Source organism: Esox lucius, chromosome 19 (assembly GCF_011004845.1).
Source record: "Esox lucius isolate fEsoLuc1 chromosome 19, fEsoLuc1.pri, whole genome shotgun sequence".
NCBI classification, from domain to species: domain Eukaryota; kingdom Metazoa; phylum Chordata; class Actinopteri; order Esociformes; family Esocidae; genus Esox; species Esox lucius.
The window spans coordinates 9,032,371-9,060,338 of record NC_047587.1 but is presented as its reverse complement, the minus strand read 5'-3'; the positions used below and the strand labels follow the sequence as shown (position 1 = coordinate 9,060,338).

The window sequence follows — 27,968 nt, the reverse complement described above, 5'->3', positions numbered from 1 at the left end:
AACGCCTGCTACATTAGGCTCGTATCGCTCACGGTAATTACAATATTAACTCCTAATCAAAAAGTTATAGCCTACCTAATAACCTATTATTTTTGATATTATTTTTATGCCAAGTTCAGCACATTTTACATTTAGAATAAAGTGATTTAAATGTCCTGGTTACGATTCAGCGCATTGCTGGTAGCCTACACTGTTATCATATAGACCTTAAATAAAGGGGAGGGGGAAAATATCGCCTTAACAGAAGTCCAGAATAATCTACTATTGAGCCTCGACGCATTCCTTGAACAGTCACCTACATCCTCCCATGATCTCCCTCTCTTCCCCCACTGCATGAATCCCTCAACGTCACACTACTACAAGTTGGGCAACGACATAACATCAAATAGTGGATAAGTTGCTTCAGGAACTTATCGTAGTTTCGCCAGTAAGGTACGGTATTTCGCTATTTTACCTAATAATGTGCCATTCTTTACCGGGTTAGTTGAGATATGCAACACTTTGCGTGTGATTCCAAATGGAATGCCGCTGCTCGCTATAATTGAACTACTAACATGTAAAACTTAGTCGGTGTATGTGTATAACTTCCGCACCAGGCACCCACGTCATGATTTATTGGGTTTTATTTAGAAAAACAATGGATTGCTTTGAATTCCTCTCGCAGTTAGTCTTGTCTATCGAACAAATCATTGAGATTCATATTTCGGTGGAAATTAGCGAATGTAATTACGACCTCTTTTCTGAGGAACTGAAGCTGGTCGTCTTTGTTTCCCTGTGAATTTATATTGTAGAGTACCAAGTGTAAGTGTCAGGCTGTCACAACTGCGTTTCTGTTGCAGTGTCATTAGTGCTTTTATTTCTCCTAGAAATAATTTTCTTTTCGCTGTAAACATTTGGCGCTGTTTCCTAGATACCTACGGGTTTGACACATGGATGTGAGGTTCAAGGCATTTAGTGGTTTGAAATCATGTAACATCTTTTGTTTTTTAATTTCTCTAATTGGCAAAGTGAAAAACTGCTCAGGCATAGCAGTGCTGTTACCAGTATTTCCCCGTTATCATGACCCAGAAAACATTGCAAATGGGATAAATGCCATTTCTATAAGTTTTATAAGGAGATCGATCCTTATGATAAACAGTATTTAAATGTGGTCCCTAGATATTCAATACACCTGTTGATGCCAAGCCCTATCGTTTCAACACAGTGGAGTGACACCTTTTAGATTTGAGAGAACTGCTCCCATTGCTAGACGAGTGAGTCACATGTTGGTCAATATTTTCTACGGTTCTATCTAAACAGCCCTGGCTACAGAACAAAATAACAGGAACTGGACAACTTACATTTTCCACGACGCTCCTGCTGTAAACAGAGGTGGTCATATTACATGTATATAAATGGCAATTACAGCTAGAGGTTTCCAAGTTTTTTTCTGGTGCTTCGCTTTTAACAGGAGCTAAATGCCCAAACTCACAGCACTTATCAAGAGGATCAACAGGTTAAACTGCTTCAACTAATGACAGAGGGGCTTTTATTGTATGTGTGGCTGTAATACAAAGCTTCTTCAGTATGTAATTCAGTTCTATTACCCAAATTCATCTCTCTTCTGTTCTGCTCTGCTCTCAGCTAGTACTGCAGTAAAATTATAACGCCAGCAATATAATCTCAAACAATTTTTTCAGCCTTCACCTCATCAAGAGTTGAACTGGACTAAGGTTGTTTTATTATGTTATCAATGCCCGTTTCCCCTTAGGGACGCATCTGCTCCATCCTGGCAACGTCACCTCAAATGCTCCTGCGAGACCAGCTGTGCTGCTACTTAATGCTCTGGAAAGCAGGATAATCACACGCCTTCTGGCAAGCTACTTAAAGCGACTCAAAAACTTTAATAAACATATGGGAAGGGCCTACGCTATATCTCCTGCTATTCCATGTTGTTAACCAAAGTGTAGCAGAGTTGCTGTGTGGTTCCTCTGAGAAGTTTACCATGACCAGTGTGATTGAAATCAACTTAATGCCTGTCACTGAGAGCAGCTGAGGAAAACTTGTTATGATGGGCTTAGGGGCTATTCGCCCCTCAAAGCTCTTTCTCTAATTTAAAGCATTGTATGCTACACTGGTATCATGTCATACCACAAACAATGCTCCCTCCATAACCTCCATAATGGCTGTGAGATGTGAGAACTCTGTAGGCAGCTTACGCTGGCTTCTTAGATGCACTCTCCCTCTTGATGGAACTGAGTATTATCATTGAATTGTTGTTCTGCGAGTCTTTTTCCAGTGTCTTTTTCCTGCACAATTTGTACCTTCAGTATCACTATTTCGCATTGTTTTATCTAATACTACTTTGGATTCATAATATGTGGTTTCCTTTGTTGATTTTCCATCCACACAAGACCTTACATATTTGGATAAACTATAAACTATTAATGATTTGAAGCAGCTATGTCCAGATATCCTTCTGTCTCTTGCTGTGTTTACACAGGCTGACCAATTCTGATTTTATTTCCACTATTTATTATGAGTTTTTTTCAGAGCTAATCTGATTGGTGAAAAGACCAGTTATGATAAAATTCATTGGAATTGGGCTGCTTGCTTAAATGTAGGCTCTGTGTGAGCTAAGCCCTTAGGTTACATTGCGTGAGTTCATTTCTGTAATCAACAGAACATTGTTTTACTTTATTCTTTGGGCACATTGACTGGTTATACCCCAAGGTTGATAGCTGATTTAGGAAATACCTGTTCTCAAGTAGTCGGTTCATTCCTACTATGTGGTGCCATTTGGACCTTAAAATTCTTGTTTTTAATATTTTAAATGATTCTTTTATGATGTCAGAATTGATGTCAGAAAACATATTGTTCAAACTCTGACAATCCTAATAAATATTGGCTGATTGTTTACACGAGACCATGAGATTTTTCTCCGCCCCGTTTAGGACAGGCACATTACTCTGCTAACAATTTAGGTATTCATCTAGATTTTCATAGACATCAGATGTTGCTTATTCTATATTTTTTCTTCAAATAACTGGTTGTGTGCAGTAAAAAATGTTACTCCCAGAATGTGAAGTCATTGTGGCTTGGGTTTTTTGATTAAAGGAGAACTGACACAACCTAGCAGGGTGCAACGTGATTTCTGGGACACAAACGGGTAAAATATAATAAGAAATACATTCAACATTCATGGGAAATCATTTTCGTAAGTCTACAAAATAATGCAGGAAGACATGTGATATTATTTTATGCCTCTCATAGAAATTGATCAGTGACATCTTGAGACTATTCACCCACATTCACTGAAAATGTTTAAAAAGCATATTATTACTTTTCAACATCAACGTTTTTTTTATGAGGTGACCTGCCTCATAAAAAAAACGCCTTCATTAAATAAAACAATATTTTCCTGGAGACAGAAGTTGCACAGCATAGTAGGAATGACCTATTCCCAAAAATAGAACAGGAGACATAGAGGCCGAATGTTATTGGGCCTCAGTGTAATCAAGGTAGGAAATGTTTGTTCATTTAGGGCTTAGCTATTGTCATTTGCATTTGCTCCAACATAATTGCCCCCTGGCTGAATTTAGTTGCCTACCACTGTCCTAGTAATTTATTGATATCTTACCAATTTCCTGTAATGTAGTGTATTGATATAACCTAAACAAATAATATAAAGAATAACAATCCTTAAATGCTTACTAATCAATATGGTCACACCACATGCAGTGTGACTCAGGAATCCTCTGGTTCCTGGAATGCAATGACCATAACTCCTAGATGGTTCATCTGGTTCTGTGAAGACTCCTGCAGGACCGTTTGATGTGAGGAGTTGAGTAGCACAAAAGCATTATCTGCTCTCTCAAAGCCTCAGGATCAGAGTCCACACAGCTTCTCTTTTAGTCTGGTGCAGCCAGGTAGGATCAGTAGAGTGGTATATAGCTGCAGCTTCTGTAATGTGTGGGATGGCACCTAACCCATCTCAGAATGTCACCTTTGGGTCCTATCTGAGGGTTCTGTGCACAACTTCTTGTTTTCGCTGCACTTTTTTATTCTGACTGTAATATTCTGGTTCAGACAGCTAGTGTAAGGACATTTACAAAATTCTTTACAATGAGGCATGCGAGGTGGCCACATTGTAGACATTTCAGTTTTTCTAATTGTGCTCATCTGTTTTAAAGCTAAGATGGCGCATACTGTACATGTTGTCCTGACTTTGACGTCCATAGGACAAGCCACGTGATTAAGAATTCGTTCTGCCACCTCTTCGTTCTGATTCGTACTTGCCCAGTCAAAACCCCTCTCCATCCTTGGACCCCAATGGTGGAACCAGCTTGACCATAAAGCGTGGAATAGCAGAGTCCCTTCCCGTTTTTCTGAAACCTTTTCAAACCTTAAATAACTCAATTGGCAGCAGTTGAGCTAATGCTCTGGCTCCAACACTTTTTTATTACTTTGTAGTTTAAATTTAATTATGTGTTGATCCAACATCTTCTTTTGAATGGAACTTGTAGTAACAGAAAGTTAACCATGACCTTTACAAATGCAAATAAAGCAAAATAATCCATATTTTTTCATGGGAACATTTTATTTGCTTTCAATTCGACTGACAGAGAAAACCAATTATTTAGTCCATCCTTGTTGTCCCTCAGCTTGTATATGCATGGGTGTTAAAAATAACAACGCCAAAACATAATTAATATACATTTTTATTGGTTAAGTAGCTAGACAGCAGTTTATTCATTACACAGTGGTGAGTGCTATATGGTTCTTCACTAATGTTATATATTTACATGTGCGTAGCTTTTAGACTTCTCTCCCAGTCCCCCAATGCTCACTGAGTAGTATAATTGTGTTACTCATACAGCCCTGCTCGCTTCTGGTTGAGAAGGACTCAACAACAAACACAACTGTTCTCCACTCCTCCTCGCAGTCTGATACACCCTTCCTCTTCTTGATTTAACTTAACAAAATACCCCATTCCGTAAAAAATATTAGAAATGTTCTATTTAGCGGAGAACATTGCTTGGCTAATTTTCCATCTTAAGTTGGATACTGTTCTCATCAAACCCCACAGCAAGCTAATGGCTGACATGGTGAGACAGACTGCGTCCAGGCCCCGCAGCTAAGATAACACAGAAGCTTGTTCTCCAGTATTTTCCCATGGTGATAAGGATGTAGCCAGATGTTTACAATACACAAAGCACCAGGTCCAACATAGTTTGTGAACTAGGAGGCTTTGTTAACAACTATAGATGTCACTGCTGCTAGGCTAGCTCTAAATCTGCCTGGAAGCTCCCAACTAACGAACAGGTTAGCAATATAGCCACTATCCTTTGAAGTATTGCCTCGTCGGTGGGACATTGGATTGTATGAGAGACATCAACATGTTCTCTTTCATGTTGCATGCTGAATGGGATGCTAGGCCAGTGTTTGAGGGAGAGGGAGAAACCTTTGATATGTGAGACCCACATACTCTCTGAAAGGATCGAGCCCGTGATTTAAGTCAATGTGTGTGTCTGCTTTGATGCTTGTTTCAGCCTGATCTTTGTATTGTCAGAAACGATTTCAGACATCGGGCTTATGGGTTCAGCGCCCAAATCCCATGACAGGTCAGTAAATGTCTGGACAGTGAAATGACAACGTGTTTGCCATTCAAAATACATGCAAACATACCAGGAAAGCATACACGGCCACAGCTAAGCCCTCATTCATCAAGCACACGCAAATCTGCGTGTTTGAAGTGTTAATGTAAACGTGAACGTGAACTTGAGAAGTCAGGGCCAAACCTACGCATTGTGCCAAGTGGTGTAATAAGGGCACCAGCTCTTTAATGTAGACTAGTTAATGTGGAAAAAAATGTGTCAGAAAAAGTATTAATAATTTTCCAATTACACTGTGATTTCATGCAACGTTCCTCAAAAGAGTACCACATTTAATGTAGTTTGACCGCGTCATTAGATTTTTCTAACTGGATCTCCTACCAGTATGCATGAAACTGTTCATTAGTAAACATTTTGTATGGTTTCTATGCAATATTGATAAATGAGGCCCCTGAACTTTTTGTGACTTGACTGAGAGAAATGTGTATTATTCCAACACAAATTATTTATTATAATCACAATTGAATTGTCAGACAGACATCTCTCTTAATCCACCCTTGCACAGCTGCACAATATCGTTAATGACCAGAGCTTAAAACGCATACAACCATTTGCTTGACCAAGGTCGTAGACCTAATGAAGAGTTCCTGGCCGGTTTTCCTTCAGTATTTGACACGGAATCCTTGTCAGAACTGGATGAATGAGCGGTTAACTTCTAGGACAAATGGATTCTGCTTCTTCTCACACTCTCATATACCTAGACTGGAAATACGTTTGTGGAAGTAGTTAAAAGTATTTTGATACCTACGTAGTATCTGAGGTATTTTCGGAACGACAATTTGTTTATGTTCCAGAGCCACCTCAGCCCCCATCAGTTCCCCAATCGAACTCATCGCTGTGACCTTTACCCTCACTGTACACATGATTCCAGATCTCGCTGGTACCAGCTTATCAACCCTCTTAAGCAAATCTCCCCTCTACCTCAGCTCACTTCTCAAAATCTACTACCCTAATAGAAAGCTGTGCTCTGGCAGATACCGCTACCTGATTACCACTAAAGTCTTCACCTCATTTGGCCATCATTCCTTTCAGGTCTATTGCCGGTGACTGGAACAAACGGCAAAAACTATTAAAACTTGAGAATTGTATTTACATAGTAGCAGTCAAAAGATTGGCCTACTCGATTAAGGGTATTTCTTTATTTCTACTATTTTACACATCATAGAATAATAGTGAAGACATCAAAACTATGAAATAATGTACATGGAATCATGTAGTTATTGAAAAATTGTTAAAACAAAATCGAAATACAATTATATTTTAGATTCTTCAAAGTAGCCCCCTATGCCTTGATGGCAGCTTTGCACAATCTTTGGACACTTGCAACCAGTTTCATGAGGTAGTCACCTGGAATGCTTTTCCAACAGTCTTGAAGGAATTCCCACATATGATGAGCACTTGCTGGCTGTTTTTCCTTCACTCTGTGGTCCAGCTCATCCCAAACCATCTCAAAGGAGGTGAGGTCAGATGATTCTGGAGGCCAGCACCATCGATCTCCTTCTTGGTCACCCTTGCTGTGTGTTTTAACAAGGAGCTTGTTGAGAGAATGCAAAGAGTATGCACAGCTTCAGTAGCTATGTTATAGTAAGCCTAAAATGAAACTGTTTACAGTTATGTTGCGATGGACGAACTGCACCGACAAGGAACATACAGGCCTTTTGTATACGTAGAGAAAGTCTTAGATCTTTGAGTTCAGCTGATGATAAATGGGGGCAAAAACAAAAGTGTTGTGTTTATAATTTTGTTCAGTGTAGTTTCAAGACCCGTGGAGTTTCGACTAATTGTTTTAACAATGCAGAACTAAACAGACACCACATCTCTGCACACATATTGTGTGCAACAACACCCGCTGTTTAAATAGTGTAGTGGTTTAAGACAGTCTGCCATATAGGAAACCAAAGATCGAATCCAGCCAGGGGTAAAATTCACCCCTCCTAATTGCGGGCTGGCAGAACTAGGCATGCCTGGTTTTATTTGATAGTTTTGATGTCTTAAATATTATTCTACAAAGTGTAAAATAGTAAAAATACCCTTGAATGAGTAGGTTTATCCAAACTCTTGGCCGGTACTGAATGCAACTGATCGCTGTCTTGCAATTGTTATGCCTTTAACCAGGTTTTAGTGATTTAGTGATTTCTGCCAATGCCAGCAGTAACCTTTTTGATATTTACTTTTGATGCCTGGTGTCGTCACTGGTTTGAAGGTGTTCATGAGAAACTAATCAAAGTAAAGGATTTAAGTTTGAGTTTGTTGCTCTAGCTAGCCATTCTGTGGCTGCCTTTTGTCTGTCGGAGCTGACGATTGACATGTCTTCTTTCCCAGCCAACTTCCACTTCCCTGCTGTGCCTCTGCTATCGGTTGGGCTTACCATGCAAGTTTTGTCTCAAAGGCTCTTTTATATTTTGATTTTGTGTTTAAAATTTATTTCATGTCTTTGTCTGTGAAGGAGTGGTTGTGCGATGTGAACTCAGCTGCTAAGCAACACACAAAGAAAGGTGTGTGTGTGTGTGCGCGTGCGCCCGTGCATGTAGATACAGTATGTGTCAGAATAGTGCAGGTCAGAAGATCCCTTCCTTTCCTTTGTCGTACCTCTCGTTACCATCTGGTCTGTGCACTTTAGTGTTTGAGCTGGGCATTAATTATTGGGTTTCTGAGGCTCTCTCCGGTCTGACAACAGCTGGAGGCATGCTGCTGTTGTCGCACCACCAACACAGAGCCGCAGCGGGGCTCCGACCCCCTCTCCTTCAGATGTAAGTGAGACCCTGCACTTCCAGCAAGCCTAACCATTGCAGCTGGACGGGTTAAACATGTGCCTCATAACCCCCAAGCCCAGAAACGTCCTACAGAACCAGGACGATCACACGTTTAAGTGTTCCCCAGCGCATCAGAGAGATCTCTTATGTAAGGCCCATGAGTGCTGTCTGTTATAGGCTGTGTGTTATCATAATGACAGCCTTTTCCCCCCAGCGGCTTAACTAACGCCCTGCAGTGAGGCTCTTCTCAGAGAAATCCCGTAGATGAGTGTTGTCTCTCCGGGGCCAACAGTTCTCCATCGTTATCATTGTCTCATGTCCTCTACCAAGTAGTGAATTAAATGGTCAGAGCAAAGAGAGAATAATAATTCTTTAGGGTTACTTGCCAGTTAGTCTGTAAGGGTGGAAACCAGGATCTGTGCTTAAGCTTGAGGTTGTGCAGAGATGTGTTTTAGCATCAGACTCACGTATTTACTTAAAGGTTACTTTGCTATTGGAACACACAATGCCTGATTGATCTCTCATCCACCTATTAATTGGTAAGGTTGGTAACACTGACGTTTACTGGGTCCTTCCTCTTTTGAAACCAAGTTGCACTTCGGTCTTTTTCTGATATCTTGGTTTCAGTGATCCAAATGTGGATGAGTCGTAATTAGCTTAAATTAGCTTAGCTTAGATTATGGACCCTGGTTATGACTTGAAGTCCTGGAGCAGGGTTTGTGGAGTACTTAAAACGCACTCATGAAATAAAATTAAAAAATGTAGCCTGCTGATATCTTCACCCAAGACTGCTGTGTAATGAACCGTGAACAGCTCTGATTAAACGAAATGTCTTGTATTCCGTGGAAGACCGCTGCTAGTAGAAATCTGATTTACGGACTGTGCAGCCCTGAGATACTGAGCTGTGTCTTTAAATGAATGTCTGTAGGCTTAAAGTTACGCCTGCGTATAGTTGCCAAGCGCTCCTATTTTAGTTATTTGGATATTGTGGGTAAGGAGGCCAGCTGGATCTAGAAATGGGACTGGGAGGAACTCTAGTCCCTTGGTGGTTCAACTTAAGTCAGTTTACTGAGCAAGCACCATCATTCTTACTTTGTTGAAGACCCATGTGTCTGTGTCTCAGTGGCGTACTGAAGGGCATTCACATTCTGTTTTTACTCTGTTAATTAGTAGCAAAAGGGGTCTGTTTAGACACATAGACAAAGGCGACTATACATTTAGCTTGCTGCATTTTCTTATAAGGTTGTTTTGTGATGTTCATCAAAAATAGTAATTCCCACTGATATCTTAATTTGCCGGTGTACGCTTCTAAAACAGAACAATTTTAGTCTCAGCCCAACAGACTGATGGAAAAGAACAATGAGAAAATGCTTTTGTTAGTCAGAAAATGGCCTTCTAGCAAACTCAGATCATTCCCTAAGCTGTGAGCTCTCCGAAGCTAATCTAATTCAATGCAAACTACTCCTGTGGGCAAAGTGTTTTCAGCAGCCATTGGCTGCACTCTGTCTTCATATTGATCTGCCCCTGGGCTCTGCGCCGCATTAAAGGAGATTCCTTAAACTACAGGCATGCTCTAATGACTTACTCTCTCTGATTCCTCTCCACTTCTGCCCCACTTCTCCAGTCAGTTATCAAATTAAATGGTTCTGTGTAGTAGCCTGGGCATGACTGCCAGATAGGCGGGAGGGGGGATGGACGGGGGTAGAGGGTTACTTAGAGTATGAATGGGACTGTGACTGAGTCTCTGATCCCAGGAATGGGAGTACACACGACTTTGACTTAAAGCTGGGAGGGCGTGAGAGGGCCATCCTTAATAGATGGTTTACTGGGTCACAAACTTTCGGGGGGGAGGTGGCGCCATAGACTGGGCGAAGGGACGAGGAGTGGGGGCGGTTTACAGTTTTTAAGTGAAAGTGATATTAATTGCCTGTTGGTTTTTCCGAACAGCCTGTTTTCATCTACTGAACTCAGACCTGGGTTTGCGTGCCTATGCCTGTGTTCTAGTGTGTGTGTGGTGAGTACTAAGTCATTTTTAGGAAGACGTTTGAGCCAGCGTAATATATCTTCTTCTTGAGGAGATGAGTCCTGTACTCCTCAGGGTTTTTCCCACATCACAGGCTCGAACAGAGAAGGAGAGGGACTGGAGGGAGGGACCAAAAAGAGAAGAGTCAATTCAAAGAGGACGAGGCAGACAGCAAAAGATAGGTTCACAGTGTGCCCAGGTACTGTTAGTGAGAAGAGCGATCTTTGTAGCTGTCCCTGTGTCAGTGGACTTTTGATAAGCTGTGCATACAAATGTTAAATGGTTAGTGTGTGTGTGTGTGTATGTGGATGTGGATGTGTGGGTGTGTGGTAATGGATAAGACTGTGTGATCTCGGCAATGCAATTCTCCTGAACATCTGCTGTTTTCATCTTCATTACAATGTAAGTACCTGCTAAATTCTCCAACCCGCTATGCATGTGATCATTTCTTTATAACGTTTCCTAACTCTATGTGCTAACAGGTCTGAACAATCCCGAGAATGAATTCCAAGATGCAAATGCTGTCCTTGTGTTTACCTCTTGTTGTGTCGACCAGTTCCCTGACTGTAGACAGTCTCCCGGTTGTCTGTTAACAGCTGGGTTTTCACTACGTGGTGCCAGCCTAGACCAGGCTCATCACGTTTCATAAGGCTTTATCGCATACAGTGGAGTAGCAGTGCAAAAATAAGACCAGGTCGGAGATGTATGTACTCACCACTGTAAGTCACTTTGGATAGGGGTGTCAGCTAAATGACTAAAATGTGGGTGGGTGAACTTTGAAAAACCATATCGGTGAAAAAAGAAAGGAATTCTGCTGATACAGTATGCCAGCCAATATGATCAGCGAGGGTATTTTCCACTCTTGTTGACCACTACGCCACAGATTATTTTAGAACATTGTTTATTTGTTAGTATTGACCAGACTATGCAACAAGTTGCTACTTCACTTCATGGTGATTCATCGTGAGATGAAACTGTGTCAGTCTAACCAAAACCGCAGCGAAGTCCTTTCACCTCAACACTTGTAGGTGCTGAAAAGCAGCCATCCTCAGGGATGTTATCCGGTATTGATTCACAAGAGGCTGCTTGCCGGGACTTTGTGCTGCTCCGTTGTCGTGTGGTTTGCGTGCAGAGTGTTGAAAGGATCCTCCTCTCCTCCGGTCCTGGGTCAGTCGTCTCGGCCTGGTTCCTCTCCCCTGGCCCTGGGTCAGTCGCCCCGGCCTGGTTCCTCTCCTTCGGTCCTGGGTCAGTTCCCCCGGCCTGGTTCCTCCTCCTTCGGTCCTGGGTCAGTCGTCCCTGCCTGGTTCTTCTCCTTCGGTCCCGGGTCAGTCGTCTCGGCCTGGTTTCTCTCATTTGGTCCCGGGTCAGTTGTCCCGGGCTGGTTCCCCCTCCTCCGGTCCCGGGTCAGTCGTCCCGGCCTGTGTTTCTCTCCTTCGCTCCCGGGTCAGTCGTCCCGGCCTGTGTTTCTTTCCTCTGGTCCCGGGTCAGTCGTCTCGGCCTGGTTCCCCCTCCTCCGGTCCTGGGTCAGTCGTCCCGGCCTGTGTTTCTCTCCTTCGGTCCCGATCAGTCGTCTTGGCCTGGTTCCTCTCCTCTGGACCCGGGTCAGTCGTCCCGGCCTGGTTCCTCTCCTCCGGTCCCGGGTCAGTCGTCTCGGCCTGGTTCCTCTCCTCCGGTCCCGGGTCAGTCGTCTCGGCCTGCGTTCCTCTCCTTCGGTCCCGGGTCAGTCGTCCCAGCCTGGTTCCTCTCCTTGTGGCCCAGGGTGGAGGGGTGGCGGCAGGGGAGCAGGGTCAAAGGAACAAACATCATTTGCATTTTTATTTGCCCCAGGAAACAAGGTTTTACTTGAACTGAACGATGTGACTTAATGCAGGGTGCATACACGGCTCAGGGGCTTAGTGGCAAAAGAGGTAAACCAGCAACCAGAGGGGGAATCGCTGGAGGAATTCATCATGTAGATGGATAGTGAAAAGAGTAAGAAATACTTTAAAAACACAATGTATCTTCTTCCCAGACACACGACCTTCAGTCTACTAGTCAACAGCCAGCCTTGTAACGTTCACTAAATACATGAGCTAATTCCTCACATTAAGATACTGGGCATTACTAGGCTCTGACCATAATTTGTTCTTCAAGCTGTTCTGTTGGTCACATAATTGGCAGCCAAATCCAAAGGTCAGGGGTCATGCTGGACAGATGTGTGGGGGGGTTATGAGTCCATACGGGGTGAGGTCAGGTAGTTCTCTCTAATGACATGGAGGCTTCAGGTTCCAAGCCCGAAGACCAGGCCTTTTAGTCAGAGATCCTCCTCAGCCTGCTCATTTTCAACTGGAGGTTAAAGCTACGCAGGCGGTCCGCTTTTGGGGACACAGCTCTGTTCCCGTCATCTGCCAGCAGTCCTTGAACATGAACCCAAAGGGAGAGTGAACTACGGGACATCAGCCTTTCAGCGGGAGCCAGAGCACCACCAGAGCCTTCTCTTGAGGTTTCCTCAGCCACTGCCGAGGTGGCGCTTGTGGTTCTGATGTCATGTCTCAGCGATTCTCTTCCTCTGCTCTCAGGCTAACAGACAGACTCTCCAGTTGCTGCTTTTTTTCCCCATTCCATTTGGTATGGAACACCGCGTTAATAAAAGCTCCAATTCAGCGGGCCTTATCCTCACTATATCAGGTTACTAAGACTGGCACAATGTACACAAAGCCTGTTTTGTGTTCTAATAATACCCCTCAGAGCCATTAAGGCTGATTTGGGAGGCCTAGGCCTGAATGGGCCTGCTAATGGGCCAAAGGGAGAGCAGGGCCGTAATGACAAAAGCACCTCTCCCGCCTCCCCTCCCTCCTCCCCTCCCTCCTCGTCCTCCCTGCTCTCTCCGGCTGCCGTGGGCCAGGGTGAGCAATCAATGGAGAAGACTGAGGGCTGTGGCTCTAATTAAATATGTCTGGGGTTAAAGCCGCACAATCGATGGGCATGACTGAAATATACTGTGATGCTGGAGGTGTCATCGAAAACCTGTGCGAAATGGCTGTTGTGTGGGTTGCTGCGTGTGCCCGGGCTGCCAGTCCAGGCTTTTACAAGCAGGAGTCGGCCCCCCCCACTGGAAAGCTCTGCTCCACGCCATGTCGATGTTACAGTATTTACAATGAGTGCCAAGTTTAAAGTAAACATGTGGGGCTTTAGATGTAATCATTCAGGGATCCGAACATTCTGATGAATTATCTGCAGGGTACACCAAGTAAACACCAATACAGACCGTAATATGGGACTAGTGGTTTCAGAGAGAATGTCTTACAGGGACTCATTTGGTTTGGATGGGATTGGGAGACACAAGTCATGAAATACAAACAAGCAATAGGCAGAAGGGTCAAATGTCCTCTTATCATTCTTAGAATGCGGGTCAGCACTGAAGTTGAGATGGGAGCCTTGAAGTGTTGGGATGGATGGAATGGGATTGGCTGATTCATGCATGGGGAGAAGTGTGTTGGGTTGGGGTGAAGGGATGGGGATTGCCTTTTTCAAGCATGGGGAGAAGTGAGTGTTGGGTTGGGGGTGGACATGCAGGCTGTGGAGGCTCTGGCTGGTCCCCTGAGGGGCTTTTTTCAGGGTGTTCTGGACTGGTGGGAATGGGACTTGACGGGTGTCAAAGGTCCCCTATATCCTCTGTAGAGATGACCAAGGGCCCCTGCTGGCTCCACACTGCTAAAGCATCTGCTTTGTCCCGCTTCTACGCCTCTCACTGTTTACAGCCACTCCAGTCAAGTCTGCGAATATGAGCTCATTGACAGGGCTGAACTCTGGGTTTGGTAACATTTCAATAAAACATGATGTGATAGCAGTCATACACATTGTATTTCCTGGCTGCTTGAATGCATTTGTTTAGTCAGTTTCACAATTTACTTGCTGAAAGTATTTTCTAAAGGACATAGACTCTGCACAATGTATATGAAGCCTATTCTTTTCATGCACCTAACGGTGACAAACTGAGTCCGTTATTAAAACGGCATGTCCATTTAAGTTGCTAGGGATGAACAGATGGACCACACTGGCAGAGGAATTTCACACCAAATCTGAATTTAGCACCTTGTCTGCGACTGTTCTCAGTGTTCTTACACATCTCTTGCTCAGATGGCAACTGGCAGAAGGCTGGGTCTTTTTTCCCAGCGGGAACAAACAATGTCTGACTCTGAAGCAGTTTGGAACCTACATTGTGGGGAAATCATATAATCTTCGGTTTCCCCAATCAATTTGTACCGGGAGGACAGCATAAGGAAAACTATTATCTTTGGTGTGTTCTGTTCCGATGTCTGTCATTGCATCACGTGTACAGTTGACAGTTAGAGTCAACTGCACGCAAACCACACGACAACGGAGCAGCACAAAGTCCCGGCAAGCAGCCTCTTGTGAATCAATACCGGATAACATCCCTGAGGATGGCTGCTTTTCAGCACCTACAAGCCAACTGTGTTGAGGTGAAAGGACTAATATGAGTAGACGGCTTCGCTGCGGTTTTGGTTAGACTGACACAGTTTCATCTCACGATGAATCACCATGAAGTGAAGTAGCAACTTGTTGCATAGTCTGGTCAATACTAACAAATAAACAATGTTCTGTACACTGAGCCCCTCGATGTGATGTCTTACTTGTGTCATGCTCTTCCTGTTCTACATTCTTATGATGAAAATCTAAATCAAAAAATTTAATTAAAATAGGAGGTTTTTGTGTGAGAAGGACAGGCAGGAAAACGTGAAATTGTCTCTTCTTGTCATTAGGGGGATATGTCTTTCAAATAAGATTGTGGGAGGAAAATATCTTGGAGATGGAAGGCGTACACTGGTATTCTGTTAGGTATGTGATAAAGCTGTGCTGTGTAGGATGAGGCTGGGTTGCATGGGATGAATCTGAGTTCCATGGGATATGGCTAAATTGCATTGGATGAAGCTGAGTTGCATGGGATGAAGTTAAGTTGCATTGGATGAAGCTGAGTTGTGTGGGATGAAGCTAAATTGCATGGGATGAGGCTGAGTTGCATGGGGTGAGGCTGAGTTGCATTGGATGAAACTGAGTTGCATGGGATGAAGCTGAATTGCATGGTACCATTAGATGTAGCTGGGTTGGGCTTTGTGTTCTGTGTCTGTCTGTCTGTCTGCGTGTGTGTAAATGGGTGGATGTTTGAGGAACTGTGACGGTCAATTATGGATTTCTTGATGCACTGTTCACTTGCGTCATTGAAGCGTTCATCGAAATGGGAAACATATTTTGGAGTGGATCTGAATGTCATATTTTGGAGTGGATCTATAGGTCATATTTTGGAGTGGATCTGAATGTTGTATTTTGGAGTGGATCTGAAGGTCCATTTTTGGAGTGGATCTGAAGGTCATATTTTGGAGTGGATCTATAGGTCATATTTTGGAGTGGATCTATAGGTCATATTTTGGAGTGGATCTGAATGTCGTATTTTGGAGTGGATCTGAAGGTCATATTTTGGAGTGGATCTGAAGGTCATATTTTCTTGGCAGACAGTGAATTACAATTTTGCCCCGGGGACCATTGGGACTGTACCCCCCGACTCGAAGGCCATTTGAGCGTGCAGAATTAAAAAATCAACTACACTTTAAATGTCAGGAAGTTCTAATAATTGCTGCTTTTGACACAGCTGACAATTAGACGTGTTGAGGACAGTTATCTATGGATGTGATGTAACCCATCCTAGGAGACTTGGTGTTATCAGGCCTGTATCTGACAGTTCAACACCAATAAAGATAAAGCCAGACCCCACCTGCTGCAATTGCTGCTCCTGAGGCCAGAGTGAGAGAGAGAGAGCTCCTCTGGAATGTCTCTGTCTCTCTCACTGCCTGTCAACTACCACTTTTGTTATGCTTGTTTCTCGTCTCTCTGCCCTAAGAAAACACAGAGGGAACGAGGGAGCCGTGCGTATGCCACGTTGCCACATCGGGCCGACTCGTCTCTCTGTTGTTAAAGCTGTTCTGAAGCTTGTCGAGTCGGCGTGTCACTGCCTTTGTGTCTGGTCGAGGCTGTCTAACTGTCTCTGCCTCTACGCGCTGGAATCTTCCTTTGTTTTGTGAGAGAGCCTCTCTGCGTCAGCAGCAATCAAGCCCTGTTGTTGCCTGAGGCGTCTTGCAGCCAGGTGCTTCAGTCTGACAGTGATTTATCTGACTCAGCATGTGTGTGGGCCCGTCCCGTACCCACGCCCCCCCCCCTTCCCCGGGCTCCCTCCCCGGGCTGGTCGCACCTCTCAGACCTCATGCTTTTCAAAGGGAGTCCGTGTTTTTTTTTCTCAACACTCTCGTCTGTTCTCCTCTTTCAGATCCAGAATGTTGGGACCAGGATGGATCATCCAGATTATCTGAGGTCTCCCTGCTTTCCCCCGGCAGAGGCCAGACCGTCCCCGAGCCTCACCCCGCAGGGCACCATCTGCCTCTCCCTCTTCCAACAGCATCCCCCGGTAGCGGTGTAGCGTGGAAAGGCGACCCCGTAAATATGCCTGGATGGAGGTCTCAGTGGCGTCTCGTCTTGCTGAACTCCCTGACCTGTGGCCTGGAGATCTGCGTGGCAGCTGGGATCACGTACGTCCCCCCTCTTCTGCTGGAGGCTGGGGTGGAGGAGCAGTACATGACCATGGTGCTAGGTGAGCCAGCTCTGGTTACTGACACCCTTCCTCTGACAGGACATTCACTAGACGTGACACAGAGTCTTAATTTTTTAGGGGAGTAAGAGTGACCTTGTCTTGCTGGAGTAGGGGTCTGGCCCGAAGTGACACACTTAACCGTGTGTACTAATGAGAAAGACTGTGTTGTTTGTGCATCAAAAATAAATGCTGTTCCATTAAAACCTAACTGGAAGATGCAAACTTCTGGCCTATGCTGTCTTGTTGACCACATGACCAAGAGCGGTAGATTATTGTTAAATTTGAGAAGGGAACTCCTCCCTCACTTGCTTTTTCTATTGCCCGTTTCTAAACATAAAATCATACTGAAAGCAGGCCTGAATTAGGAGAAGTGTGGCGTGGGAAGCTTCTAGAAAGAGGGACGGATTTCAAACTGGGGATTTTTAGGCTAAATGAGACGAGACAGTAATTATTTTCAGAAATTATGACACATCGAACCCAAAGGTCTGTTGACTCAGAGGGACAGACGGAGGGGGTCCTCCTGCTGGGGCAGGACATAAAACTGCCCCCCCCCCCCCCCAGCCCATTAGGTAATGGATCCAAGTAAATATGCCTTCTCTTGTGGGTGGTGACTGGCTGGCGCAGGACCACATTTGTTGAAACTGGTACAGGCTATTTTTAGATGCCCATAGTTGAGTTTCTAATTTGGCTAAATGTGGCTTTGGGTTTGTTGCACAGTAACAACAGCAGAACGACGAGATTGCCACTGTGCTGCAGGGTTTTGGTCGTTCAGTGGTGTGACTTTTTGCATTACACTGTTGCCTGAATGTGGCATCCACATAGTTTATTGTGAAGCCACGTGTTTCAGATAATCCTGTAACCAAACAGATGTCGACTGGCCTGCCGAGGGGCAAATGTGGAAGGTACAGCTCAGATTGAGAGATACCTCAAAATGACACACTGGCTATGGAGGACCAGAACTGCCGATTTCAAAAATAGCTAAATAAATATATGTATCAATAAATATATTTATACATAAAGATAATGACAAAAAATTATAAATGTATTCATCAACATTTTTGATCATTTAATTATTATGCACTGGAGGATGTCTTTCAGGCTTCCTAAACATTACACGTTTAGCGCATAAATCTTTTATGTAATGTAGTTAATTCTGGGCTCATCAGATTCCTTAACATACTTATTCGCCTACTTAATTTAAATTAAAACAATAATATCCATGGCTTTGCTTTTAGTTTGTTTTAGTAGACTTGCCTGACATAATCAAAACAGTACTAGTCCGTGAGACCTCTCCTGAATAGTGACTGGGCGATATTCAACACATTCACAACATAGGGAGGCGCCAAGGATCCAAAATAGCACTCTCCTCACAGTCTGATTCTATCTCCCTCTCTGGGCTTGATTGCTATGGCTGACTGTGAACGTTCCATCTCCTCATTAGCTTAAGGACAAAGAAATACATAAATAAATAAATATGGAAATAAACACAGAATTAAATAAATGTATAAATATATATAATTATTTTATTAAATATACAATTATCATTGCATGTTTTTAGATTTTTATGTTCAAAGACATTAATTGAGACATTTATGTATTTATTTTCTATTTCAGCAGTTCTGGTCCTCCATAGCTAACATCCACTCCTCCCATTCTCGAGACAGCTGCATGCAAACGGGATAAAAATTTTCATTTGCGTCGTTCCCAGCACGGTTTGGAAATGTCACAAAACCTAATTCACCTCCCCCCTAGCTCCTTTAAATAGAACAGTCTAGTAGTGTTTTGTGAATGAAGATGGATAACGTGTCCTGGACATTTTCCCAGCAGTAGTGTCAGATTTTCAGATGCAGCCCACTACTTTATCTAATGGCCACTTCTCTTAATTGTTTAATCGACTCTCATGTCTCTGTCAGTAGGAGGCAAGCTCTCTGCAGGGGCTTGGACCCGTGTCCTGTTAGAGATGTGCATGGCGATTGTTTATGCGTGTGTGTGTGTATGTGTGTGTGTGTGTGTGTTTGTGTGTGTACTGTATGAGATAGACAGCATATTGTGGTGTGTAGTCTATTTGAGACGACATTGTGGTTGGCATTGAATGTGGTGTGTGGTGAGATGAGGAGAGCTCATACTTAGTGGTTGTGTGTGCAGTAAGTGAGAGTTCAGGCTGCACCAGTCTGGCTGTAGACAGAGGGTTGTTAGGAGGATGATGGGCCTTTGCAGCGGCTGACAGCCAGGCACAGACGTGAACACAGGCTCCCGTCGGCCCTTTACTCTACATTATCTTATTTTATATTTTTACCCAATAAATATTAAATTACCTTTTTCTTTTTTTTTTTACATGAGAAATCAAGGTTTGCATCAAGACGGTATTGTGGTTATTATCCGGGTATATACATATAAGGTAATTCTGTGGGAATGGAATGATGGAGAACACCTATCCATTCAGCATACACTCCAGTCTATATAAGCCTGTAGTCAGAAGGATCTCTCATCCAAATCTGGTGAAATTTTTCTTAAGCCATGTTTTCAAAACAAGCATTCCACGACGGTTTCCATTGTGAACCCAGAAGCAATCAGCTGGCCACCCTAGGCCAAGTCTCGCGTGTACACATCTGGTACTGCTAACTACACTAAATGGGTTTACACAGAATCCTAGAAGACCTTTGGGTCCCCCTGTAACTTTGCTACTGACAACCAGGTGACCGAGCGCCCCCTGATGCCCTCTCTCTGCTCCCCCCTAGGTATCGGCCCAGTGTTAGGACTCGTCTTCATCCCTCTGATTGGCTCAGCCAGTGACCAATGCAGCAGTAGCTACGGCCGCCGCCGCCCCTTCATCTGGCTGCTGTCCCTGGGAGTTCTCCTGGCCCTCCTCATCATCCCCCACGCCGACCTGCTCGCGGCCTACTTCTTCTGGGGTGGACGCACCCTGCAGGTGGCCTTCCTCATCATCGGCGTGGGCCTGCTGGACTTCTGCGGCCAGGTGTGCTTCACGCCACTGGAGGCCCTGCTCTCCGACTTGTACCGCGACGAGGAGGACTGCAACCAGGCCTTCGCCATGTTCTCCTTCATGGTCAGTCTCGGCGGCTGTGTGGGATACCTGCTGCCCGCGCTGGACTGGAGGCGGGGCCTGCTGTCCGTCTACCTGGGCGGCCAGGCGGAGTGCCTCTTCTTCGTCCTCATCCTCATCTTCGTGACCAGCGTGCTGATCACCATGAAGGTGTCGGAGGAGGTGCCGTGTGCCGTCGGCTCCGCCCTCAAGCCGGGTCCTCTCCTGGAGGCCGGCCGCTGCGCCTCAGTGCCGCGCTCCTGCTGCCAGCTGCTGAAGTGCCGGCCGCGCCTCCTGAAGGGGGCTCCCCCGCTGTGCCTGCTGAGGACGTGCCGAGCCATGACGCCGGCCATCTACCGCGGCTACCGCCACGTGCCTCGGGTGATGACGAGGCTGTGCGCGTCACAGCTCTGCAGCTGGATGGCCGTCATGTCGTTCATGCTCTTCTACACAGACTTTGTTGGGGAGGGGCTGTACGGGGGAGTGCCCAGCGCCCCGGCCGGCACCGCCCCCAGGCAGCGCTACGACGATGGTGAGTTGGTGGAATGTGGTGTGTGTGGTTGTGCCGGTTGCGTTTGACAGGGAAACATCGGAATGTCTCTTCCTGGGTCGTTCAGGCGTTATTAGAAATTGTCACGTGAGAACATTCTTTGGCGGGCCGTTGCTTCGTCAGTAATGGGGATTGGTCGTCTTTGATGGAGACCCCAAAAGGTTGTTGTTAGATTGTTCGTCAGCCGGAGACGACAAAGTCCTCAAAAGGCCACAACGGATTGAGTGACTTTTGTTTATAAAGAAAGCCATAATGCAGTCCCACCGTACAGATGTGGGTGCAGATGGTCCCAGTCCCAGCCATCTTGCCTGTCTGCACCTCCTCAACACCTCCCCCAACACCTGGACACTCCATTGCCCTGGTGGCTCGGCTGGCCAGTCACTTCCCTCCACACTGCTGGGGCCCGGGTGGGTCCAAATTCTAATGGCTCAGGTGGTTGAGAGCATTTAGAATCAGGAAAATGTTCTGACAAGTATCTGGCACGACCACATCATTCACTTTGAAGTTTCTTCAAAGTCGACGTAGTGATGTCTGCTATATTTTGGGTTACAAACAGTCATATTTCTGAGAATGTGTGTCACATTTCCTCAGCCTCGAGTCAAACAGATCAAGAGATACAAACATGTGCCTGTTAGCGAATGTATTATGTCTGTGTTGAGGGTTGACAATGTCTGCAACACGACTGACGATTTATTAGCCAGACCCTGCCTATATGAATGTTTATAGGTTTAGCTGTCTTCGATCTTTGTCCACAGATGCCACATATCAAATCAGGTTGTATTTGTCACATGATTTCTAAATGACTATAAAGTGACAGGGAACTGCTTTGTCCAGTATTGCCGAGTACAATTTGTTCATAGAAGGAGAACAGCAAAACAGCAATGATAACACGGATGAATTTCATTAGCATGGCTATATACAGGAAGTACCAGCAGTAAGTGGCGGTGAACGGGTATGAGGTAACAGAGGATTGTGTACATTTATGTTGGGGCAAAGTGACGATACAACAGGAAACATAAAAAACAGTAACATCAGAGTTTGTAATGAATGTGTGTGTTAGAGATTATGTTTGCCAATGAGATTTTAGTAATTTACAGTCATGTCGATATATATTTAGTACCTTTAGCACTTTATTTTATGTTACAGTGGGACGGAAAGGAGATTGATGAGCCAGTTGGAAGCTGGGGGTGATTAGATGACCATAATGAGACGAGGATCAGAGGTCCTGGGGGGCAGCGAAGTTGGCCTGGTGATTAATTTGGCTGTTCACACCTCCCTCTGGAGCGCCCTGCGACCAAGGGCAATGCATTTACCGTAGCAAGTGTTGATTCAGCCTGTCAAGATGCACCCAGCGACCCGTAGACTGTAGAGGTTCTGGGGGCTCGTGTCAAATCGTTTCAGCCTCCTGAGGGGGAAGAGGTGCTGGCGTGCTTTCCTCACAGCTGTCTGGGCGGTCATGGACCTTGTTCATTTATTACGGATGTGGACACAGAGGACATTTAAGCTGTCTGCACGTCTCACTGTCGACCGGGCACGGGCCCCCTCTTTTCCCTGGGATCCACCATCAGCTGTTTGGTCTTGCTGACGTTGAGGGAGGGATGGCGGTTCCGTCACCGCACTGTCATGTCTAATCATCATCAGTGGTCAGGCCTAGTGCGGTTGTGTTGGCACGGTCGTGGGAGAACAGGGAGTACAGGAGGGGACTGAGCACGCACCCCTGAAGGGCCCCTGTGTTGAGGGTGAGAATGGATGTGTTGTTTCCTGCCCTCACCACCTGGGGGCAGCCTGTCAGTCAAGCAACCAGTTACAAGGCGGGTTGGGGGGGGGGGGGTTCAGTCCCATTGTCCTGAGCATAGTAGGTTATTGAGTTCGGGTGAAATTTGATGAAGGCCATGACCTTTCCAAAGTTTGCATTTTCAGTAATTTGTTATGGCTCAAACCATCTGGCCACTGTGAGGGCAGTTGTCTCTGAGGTCGCACGTGATTAGCTTACTTGCGCGCGGAGACATGCACACGGTCGCCTTCCAGTTTGATCGAGGGGAACAGTGAAAAGGACACGGTCAGTGTCTTTGACCTTCAGAATGTCTTGAATCCGGCTGATGGCGCACACGGCCTCAGATTGTGGCGACCTGTGAGAGACAGACCTAGAAAAAAGGCACCTTGCTCTCTCAAACTGAACTGTTTCATATGTCATGTCTCCGGGCCTCTTCTATGCGTAGCGGAGTTCTGCAGGGCCTCCTGTCCTCCCCCCGCTTTCCCCCCTCCACCCCCCATGTTTGCAGGACCAGGAGGAATGTCACACTCACTCTGCATTAATGTCAAACAATCAGTCCACAAAGAGCATGTCCATCCAAGTATAGGACATTCTAGCACAAAAGTCTGAAGTCTGATGTCATGTTGATTTAAAAAATAACAGTATTTATTGTTAAAAAAACAATCTGGTTACCTTGAAGGAAAGCATTTTTTTTTACTGCAGTGTGGCATTTCCTAAGTCCGGGTTTACTTATATATCCTGAACTTCAAAAGCTGGTTATTGCTTTACACTCACACACTGTTTGTAATATGTGCTTGGTCCTTTGCTTTCAGGCAGCTAGTTAATCCACTTCCTTCCTGATGTGATAATAGCTGACATGTTGCTGGACAAGTGACCTATGCACTTTAAGCTAACTGTAGAATCAGACTGCTTTAAATGCTTTAAACCAGTCGCCCTGGGCAGCTGATTTTTTAATAGCAGTTGTAGGTTCCTTAAGGTCACTGTTTGGAACAGAGAACCTCCCTGTGATTTCATGTTGACCAAGCAGGGTGTAAACTGGGTTTCTGGACTTTTTGCTCTGAGGACTGTGAGACACTGGCACTGGTTGGAACCTGACCTGGGATCATATACTATTTAAAATAGGTCGAACACTTTCTCTGGCCTTCCTGGAGTGCCAGGATATACTAGGTTTTAATGGTAGGACTATTCTGTTGGTCCGTTAAGCCAGGCAAGTAAAGTTAAGCTCAAATGGTGCCAACCGATGCCTGGGGTGCTCCAGCTGTCCCTCACGTTGTGTCCAGAGCACATGTTCTCCGGCTCCGGTTCCGGGCTTGATTCCGGCCAATTGCTGCTTCAGCAAAAAAATCCTTTCTTATTTCAGTCAAACAAAGCATTGTCTTGAAGAAAAAAGTATGCTGAACCGAGGGACCAAAGCGAGGGCCACCACCTCAGTAAATATAGGCCTCGGGCTACCTGCAGCGTAAAGCTCTTATTACAGACTTATTTATGGTTCGTTTGGTCTGTTAAAGGTTTCCTAGACAGTTGAGTCAAGCTGTTTGCTGACCCAACCCAGTTGGGTGTGTTTATGGCTTGAGCAAATCCAGGATGTCAGTGACATTATAGGTTCAGCGACCGTTAAGTGTTCTCCATCTTTAAAGACAGTATTTGGTGACGTAGTTACTCTGACACTGGGGCGGGGAAACAGTTATTTTAAGTAAGTAGTTTTGCAATCACAGCCACAACAGTGTGTGGTTTAATAGTATAGCATGCTGGGCCTCATTCTTTTGTGTGTGTGTGTGTTTGTGAATGAACCTTTAAACGGTTAGCGATCTAACAGCCTGACGACTTTAAAAATCAACATAACGTAGAATTATTGTGACCATGAATATTAGCCCCGTCATTTACATTACAATCTTTTGTCTGGATTTGTTCCCACGATTCCTGTGGCGTTCTGCAGGCATCCGGGTCGGCAGCCTGGGCCTTTTCCTGCAGTGTGCCACCTCCACCGTCTTCTCTCTGCTCATGAGCCGGCTCGTCCGGCTGTTCGGGTCGCGTCGGGTCTACGTGAGCAGCATGGTGAGCTTCACCATCTCTGCCATGGTCATCTGTACGTCCGACAATGTGGTCCTGGTCACGCTGATGTCAGCCCTGACAGGCTTTGCCTACGCCACGCTGCAAACTCTTCCCTACACCCTCACTTGCCACTACCACAAGGAAATGGAGGTAAGGTGCTAGAAAATAAATATCACGTTTAAAAAAAAAAGATTACGAATGTCAGTAAAGAAGTAAACATGTTCATAGCTAATTACCATAGAGGCACGTCATCAAGATTGTTTCTCTCCCAGTGGTAAGAGGGAGCTTGACCAATAGTCTGTATTTATGACTTCAGAGTTATAAGAAGGTTCTCGTTTTTGAAATAGTGAAGTACTTAAGGGGGCCGAACTGGGGCTATGCAGATTGGTGACGTTACCATATTACTCAGCCAAACTGACTTATACATACAGTATTTCCTGTGTGTAACTGAAATATACATATTTTCAGAAAGTAACCAATATTTACAGTGCATGGTCATTTGGACCTTGAACAGTCTTGCAGACTGAACCCAAGGCCAGTTAAAGTCCACATTGGAATAATTCATAACATTTGTATAATAAATTGAAGCTAAACATAATAATTGCATAGTTAATCATTTAATCACACTTTTAGATGGTGTTTGAAATAAAAGCAGGGTATTCCGTTAAAGAGATGCTGTGTTTTATTGTAAACTATGGACAGTGTTTGAAATAAAAGCAGGGTATTCCGTTAAAGAGATGCTGTGTTTTATTGTAAACTATGGACAGTGTTTGAAATAAAAGCAGGGTATTCCGTTAAAGAGATGCTGTGTTTTATTGTAAACTATGGACAGTGTTTGAAATAAAAGCAGGGTATTCCGTTAAAGAGATGCTGTGTTTTATTGTAAACTATGGACAGTGTTTGACGTGAATCAAATGAGTGCACGGGTTGTCTTTGACCAAGTCGTTCCGTTAGACCAGTGTGTCAGGACCCCGAAAATATCTGCCCTCTAATTACCACAAACTGACGTCATCTATATTTAGCCCATCTAAATATAAATAGAAGGCTGATCTCCGGTCCCGTGGTTCTGCCACCTCCTACCATAGAGCTTTGGATCAAGGCACCAAGTAGAATAACTGCTATGTTAGTCTACTGTATAAAACACATATCAACCCCTCTGTCTGGAGAGCTGCTGGGTGTGCAGGGATTTGATCCAACCTTCAATCACGACTACGCTTTTTTGGAGTATTGTCTTGTAACTGATGTTTAGGCTACAGCGTTGTTAGAGCGGAGTTCAGGTGGGGGCCTGAACACGGTAGCTGTCCCAAAGGAAGGTTGATCGTGTTGAATGGATGCAACATTACAACCAAATACTTGTGTCCTTATTAAATGATCCCCAAATTCAAGAGATTAACGATCAACTCCGTAAGGTGGACTACTTGAAAAATAGGCAAATGCATAGTTGTCAGTTGCTCTTTGCCTTCGGGTACCGTGGCTACGGAGGTCTGAAGACGTTGTCTCGGCGAGGACGTCAACAGGCTCAGGCAGATTCATCAGGGGCTGGGCGTGGGTGGGAACGAACAAGCATCGATGACTGTGGACGGTTGTGAGGCTCGAAAACGATACGCAGTTTGACATTTTAAATTAGTCGGAAGCAGTTAAGCCCCGTCTAGGCGTGGCTGTCAATGTTAACTCAGGCAATTCATTTAAAATGCTTAACGACGTACCTGTTCTTTCCTGCATCAACACATGTTTCCTTAGATATATACAGTATATTTATTTCCGTCATTTGTCTGCTTGGATCTGGATCAACTCAACATTGCATTACAATTGCCCCCAAAACTGACAGTCAAAACCAGTTAATACCCATGTCTATTAGCAATGTGTTGTATTCATATTCCAGTGCAAAAAACACAAACACTGTGCTCATAGTCATATATTTTATCTCCCTCCTTACACACACTCAGGACAGATTCACAAACAAAAACTAGAACCTCTATTACAACCCGCAGCCCGGCTGTATCAGATTTACCTATATCTCCTTGCATTTCAGGTTTACATGCCAAAAAAGAAAAACGTGCTGAAGAACGGGATCAAGCGGGACTCCACACCTTGTTTGACAGTAGTGGATGAGGAGGCTGTACTGGCCCAAGAACTGGGGAACCACAACGGGCACGCTGTCTTCAGCAAGGACTGCCCGCCTCCACATGGCCAGAACGGAGCATCCCACGGCATCATGAACGCCGACCACGAAGAGCCAGAGGGCTATGAGGAGCGTGGAGTAGGACTGGACTTTGCCGTCCTGGACAGCACATTCCTCCTCTCTCAGGTCTTCCCCACCCTCTTCATGGGCATGATCGTTCAGTTCACCAAGTCCGTTACCGCCTACATGGCCTCCTCCGCCATCTTCGGCGTCATCGCCATCTACCTGGCCAACCGCGTCGTCTTTGACCAGAAGGACCTCAAGGGCTGAAAGAAACCCGGAACTAAGAGTGAGACAGGCTGCAGTCCTGCTACTAGCATGCAATACTCCAGTGTTGTTGCTGCCCGTTGCCATGGCATTCAAAATGCATTGACGTGAGGCTGTTCATCAGTGCGGGCTGTGTGTATTTATGCAGAAGAATTAAAGGAAAATGGATACCCATAAGAATAGTTTTCTTCAGAGTTTACTGAGGCTACAAGAGACAAAACTGGAGTCTGTATACTCAAGACGGTCTCTTACCTTGTCTCTGTCAGCCACTCAGATGGGTCACTTCTCAGGTACACCAAGTGCCACACCATGACCAGACCTTGTCAGCCCTTGGACAACTGGGATATAGACTTATTACCATTTTATTCTCATCTGTGTGTGTGTGTGTGGATTTTGACAGAGCTACAGTGAGTCAGTCAGTCAGAGGGCATTGTCCAACTCATTGCTGACTGGCTGCAAGAGCTGACCGAGTCTGGAGAGCCGAGCACCTGCAGGGGAGACCATCAGGGCTAGAGTCTCCATGCTGCTACTCTATATCGCGTCTCTCTGTTCTTCTCAAGCGGGTTGTGCTTGTGGTCAGAATGGGTCCATTAGATGGTACTTACCAAAACATATATATCCCACAAGTAAAACGCCTAATGGGACCATTGGACTTGTTTGCAGAGAAACATCAAACTTCAAAAGTTTGAGTGTGTATTTGTTCCCAAATGTTGGTTGGGTTTTGCTAATGAACAGGCTTACTGTATATTTTCAATACACATCTATATACATACAGTGGGGAGAACAAGTATTTGATACACTGCTGATTTTGCAGGTTTTCCCACTTACAAAGTCTGTCATTTTTATCATAGGTACTCTTCAACTATGAGGGACGGAATCTAAAACAAAAATCCAGAAAATCACATTGTATGATTTTTAAGTAATTAATTAGCATTTTATTGCATGACATAAGTATTTGATACATCAGAAAAGCAGAACTTAATATTTGGTACAGAAACCTTTGTTTGCAATTACAGATATCATACATTTC

General features: G+C 44.8%; 1 protein-coding gene across 5 annotated transcripts; it reads left to right on the top strand.

Annotated features, from left to right (window-relative positions):
• Positions 1 to 169: 169 nt before the first annotated feature.
• Positions 170 to 27,750, top strand: LOC105018230 (solute carrier family 45 member 3). Of its 5 annotated transcripts, none has more exons than XM_020056604.3 (6): positions 10,331 to 10,629; positions 10,772 to 10,832; positions 16,750 to 17,070; positions 19,809 to 20,645; positions 24,374 to 24,639; positions 26,522 to 27,750. In XM_020056604.3, the coding sequence occupies exons 3-6, from the start codon at positions 16,923 to 16,925 to the stop codon at positions 26,939 to 26,941; spliced, it is 1,671 nt and encodes a 556-aa protein (XP_019912163.2). In that variant the 5' UTR covers positions 10,331 to 10,629; positions 10,772 to 10,832; positions 16,750 to 16,922; the 3' UTR covers positions 26,942 to 27,750. The 5 variants fall into 5 exon arrangements, with proteins under 5 accessions (XP_010881801.2, XP_019912163.2, XP_010881803.2 ...); XM_020056605.3 differs by lacking the exons at positions 10,331 to 10,629; positions 10,772 to 10,832 and adding exons at positions 11,034 to 11,149; positions 15,194 to 15,269; XM_010883499.4 differs by lacking the exons at positions 10,331 to 10,629; positions 10,772 to 10,832 and adding an exon at positions 170 to 432.
• Positions 27,751 to 27,968: the final 218 nt, after the last annotated feature.

Excerpts from the sequence above, each read along its gene's own strand:
- LOC105018230 (XM_010883499.4), top strand. The coding sequence starts at position 16,923 with ATGCCTGGATGGAGGTCTCAGTGGCGTCTCGTCTTGCTGAACTCCCTG. Across the intron at positions 17,071-19,808 it reads GTACATGACCATGGTGCTAG|GTATCGGCCCAGTGTTAGGA; the intron begins GTGAGCCAGCTC and ends GCTCCCCCCTAG. Across the intron at positions 24,640-26,521 it reads ACTACCACAAGGAAATGGAG|GTTTACATGCCAAAAAAGAA; the intron begins GTAAGGTGCTAG and ends CTTGCATTTCAG.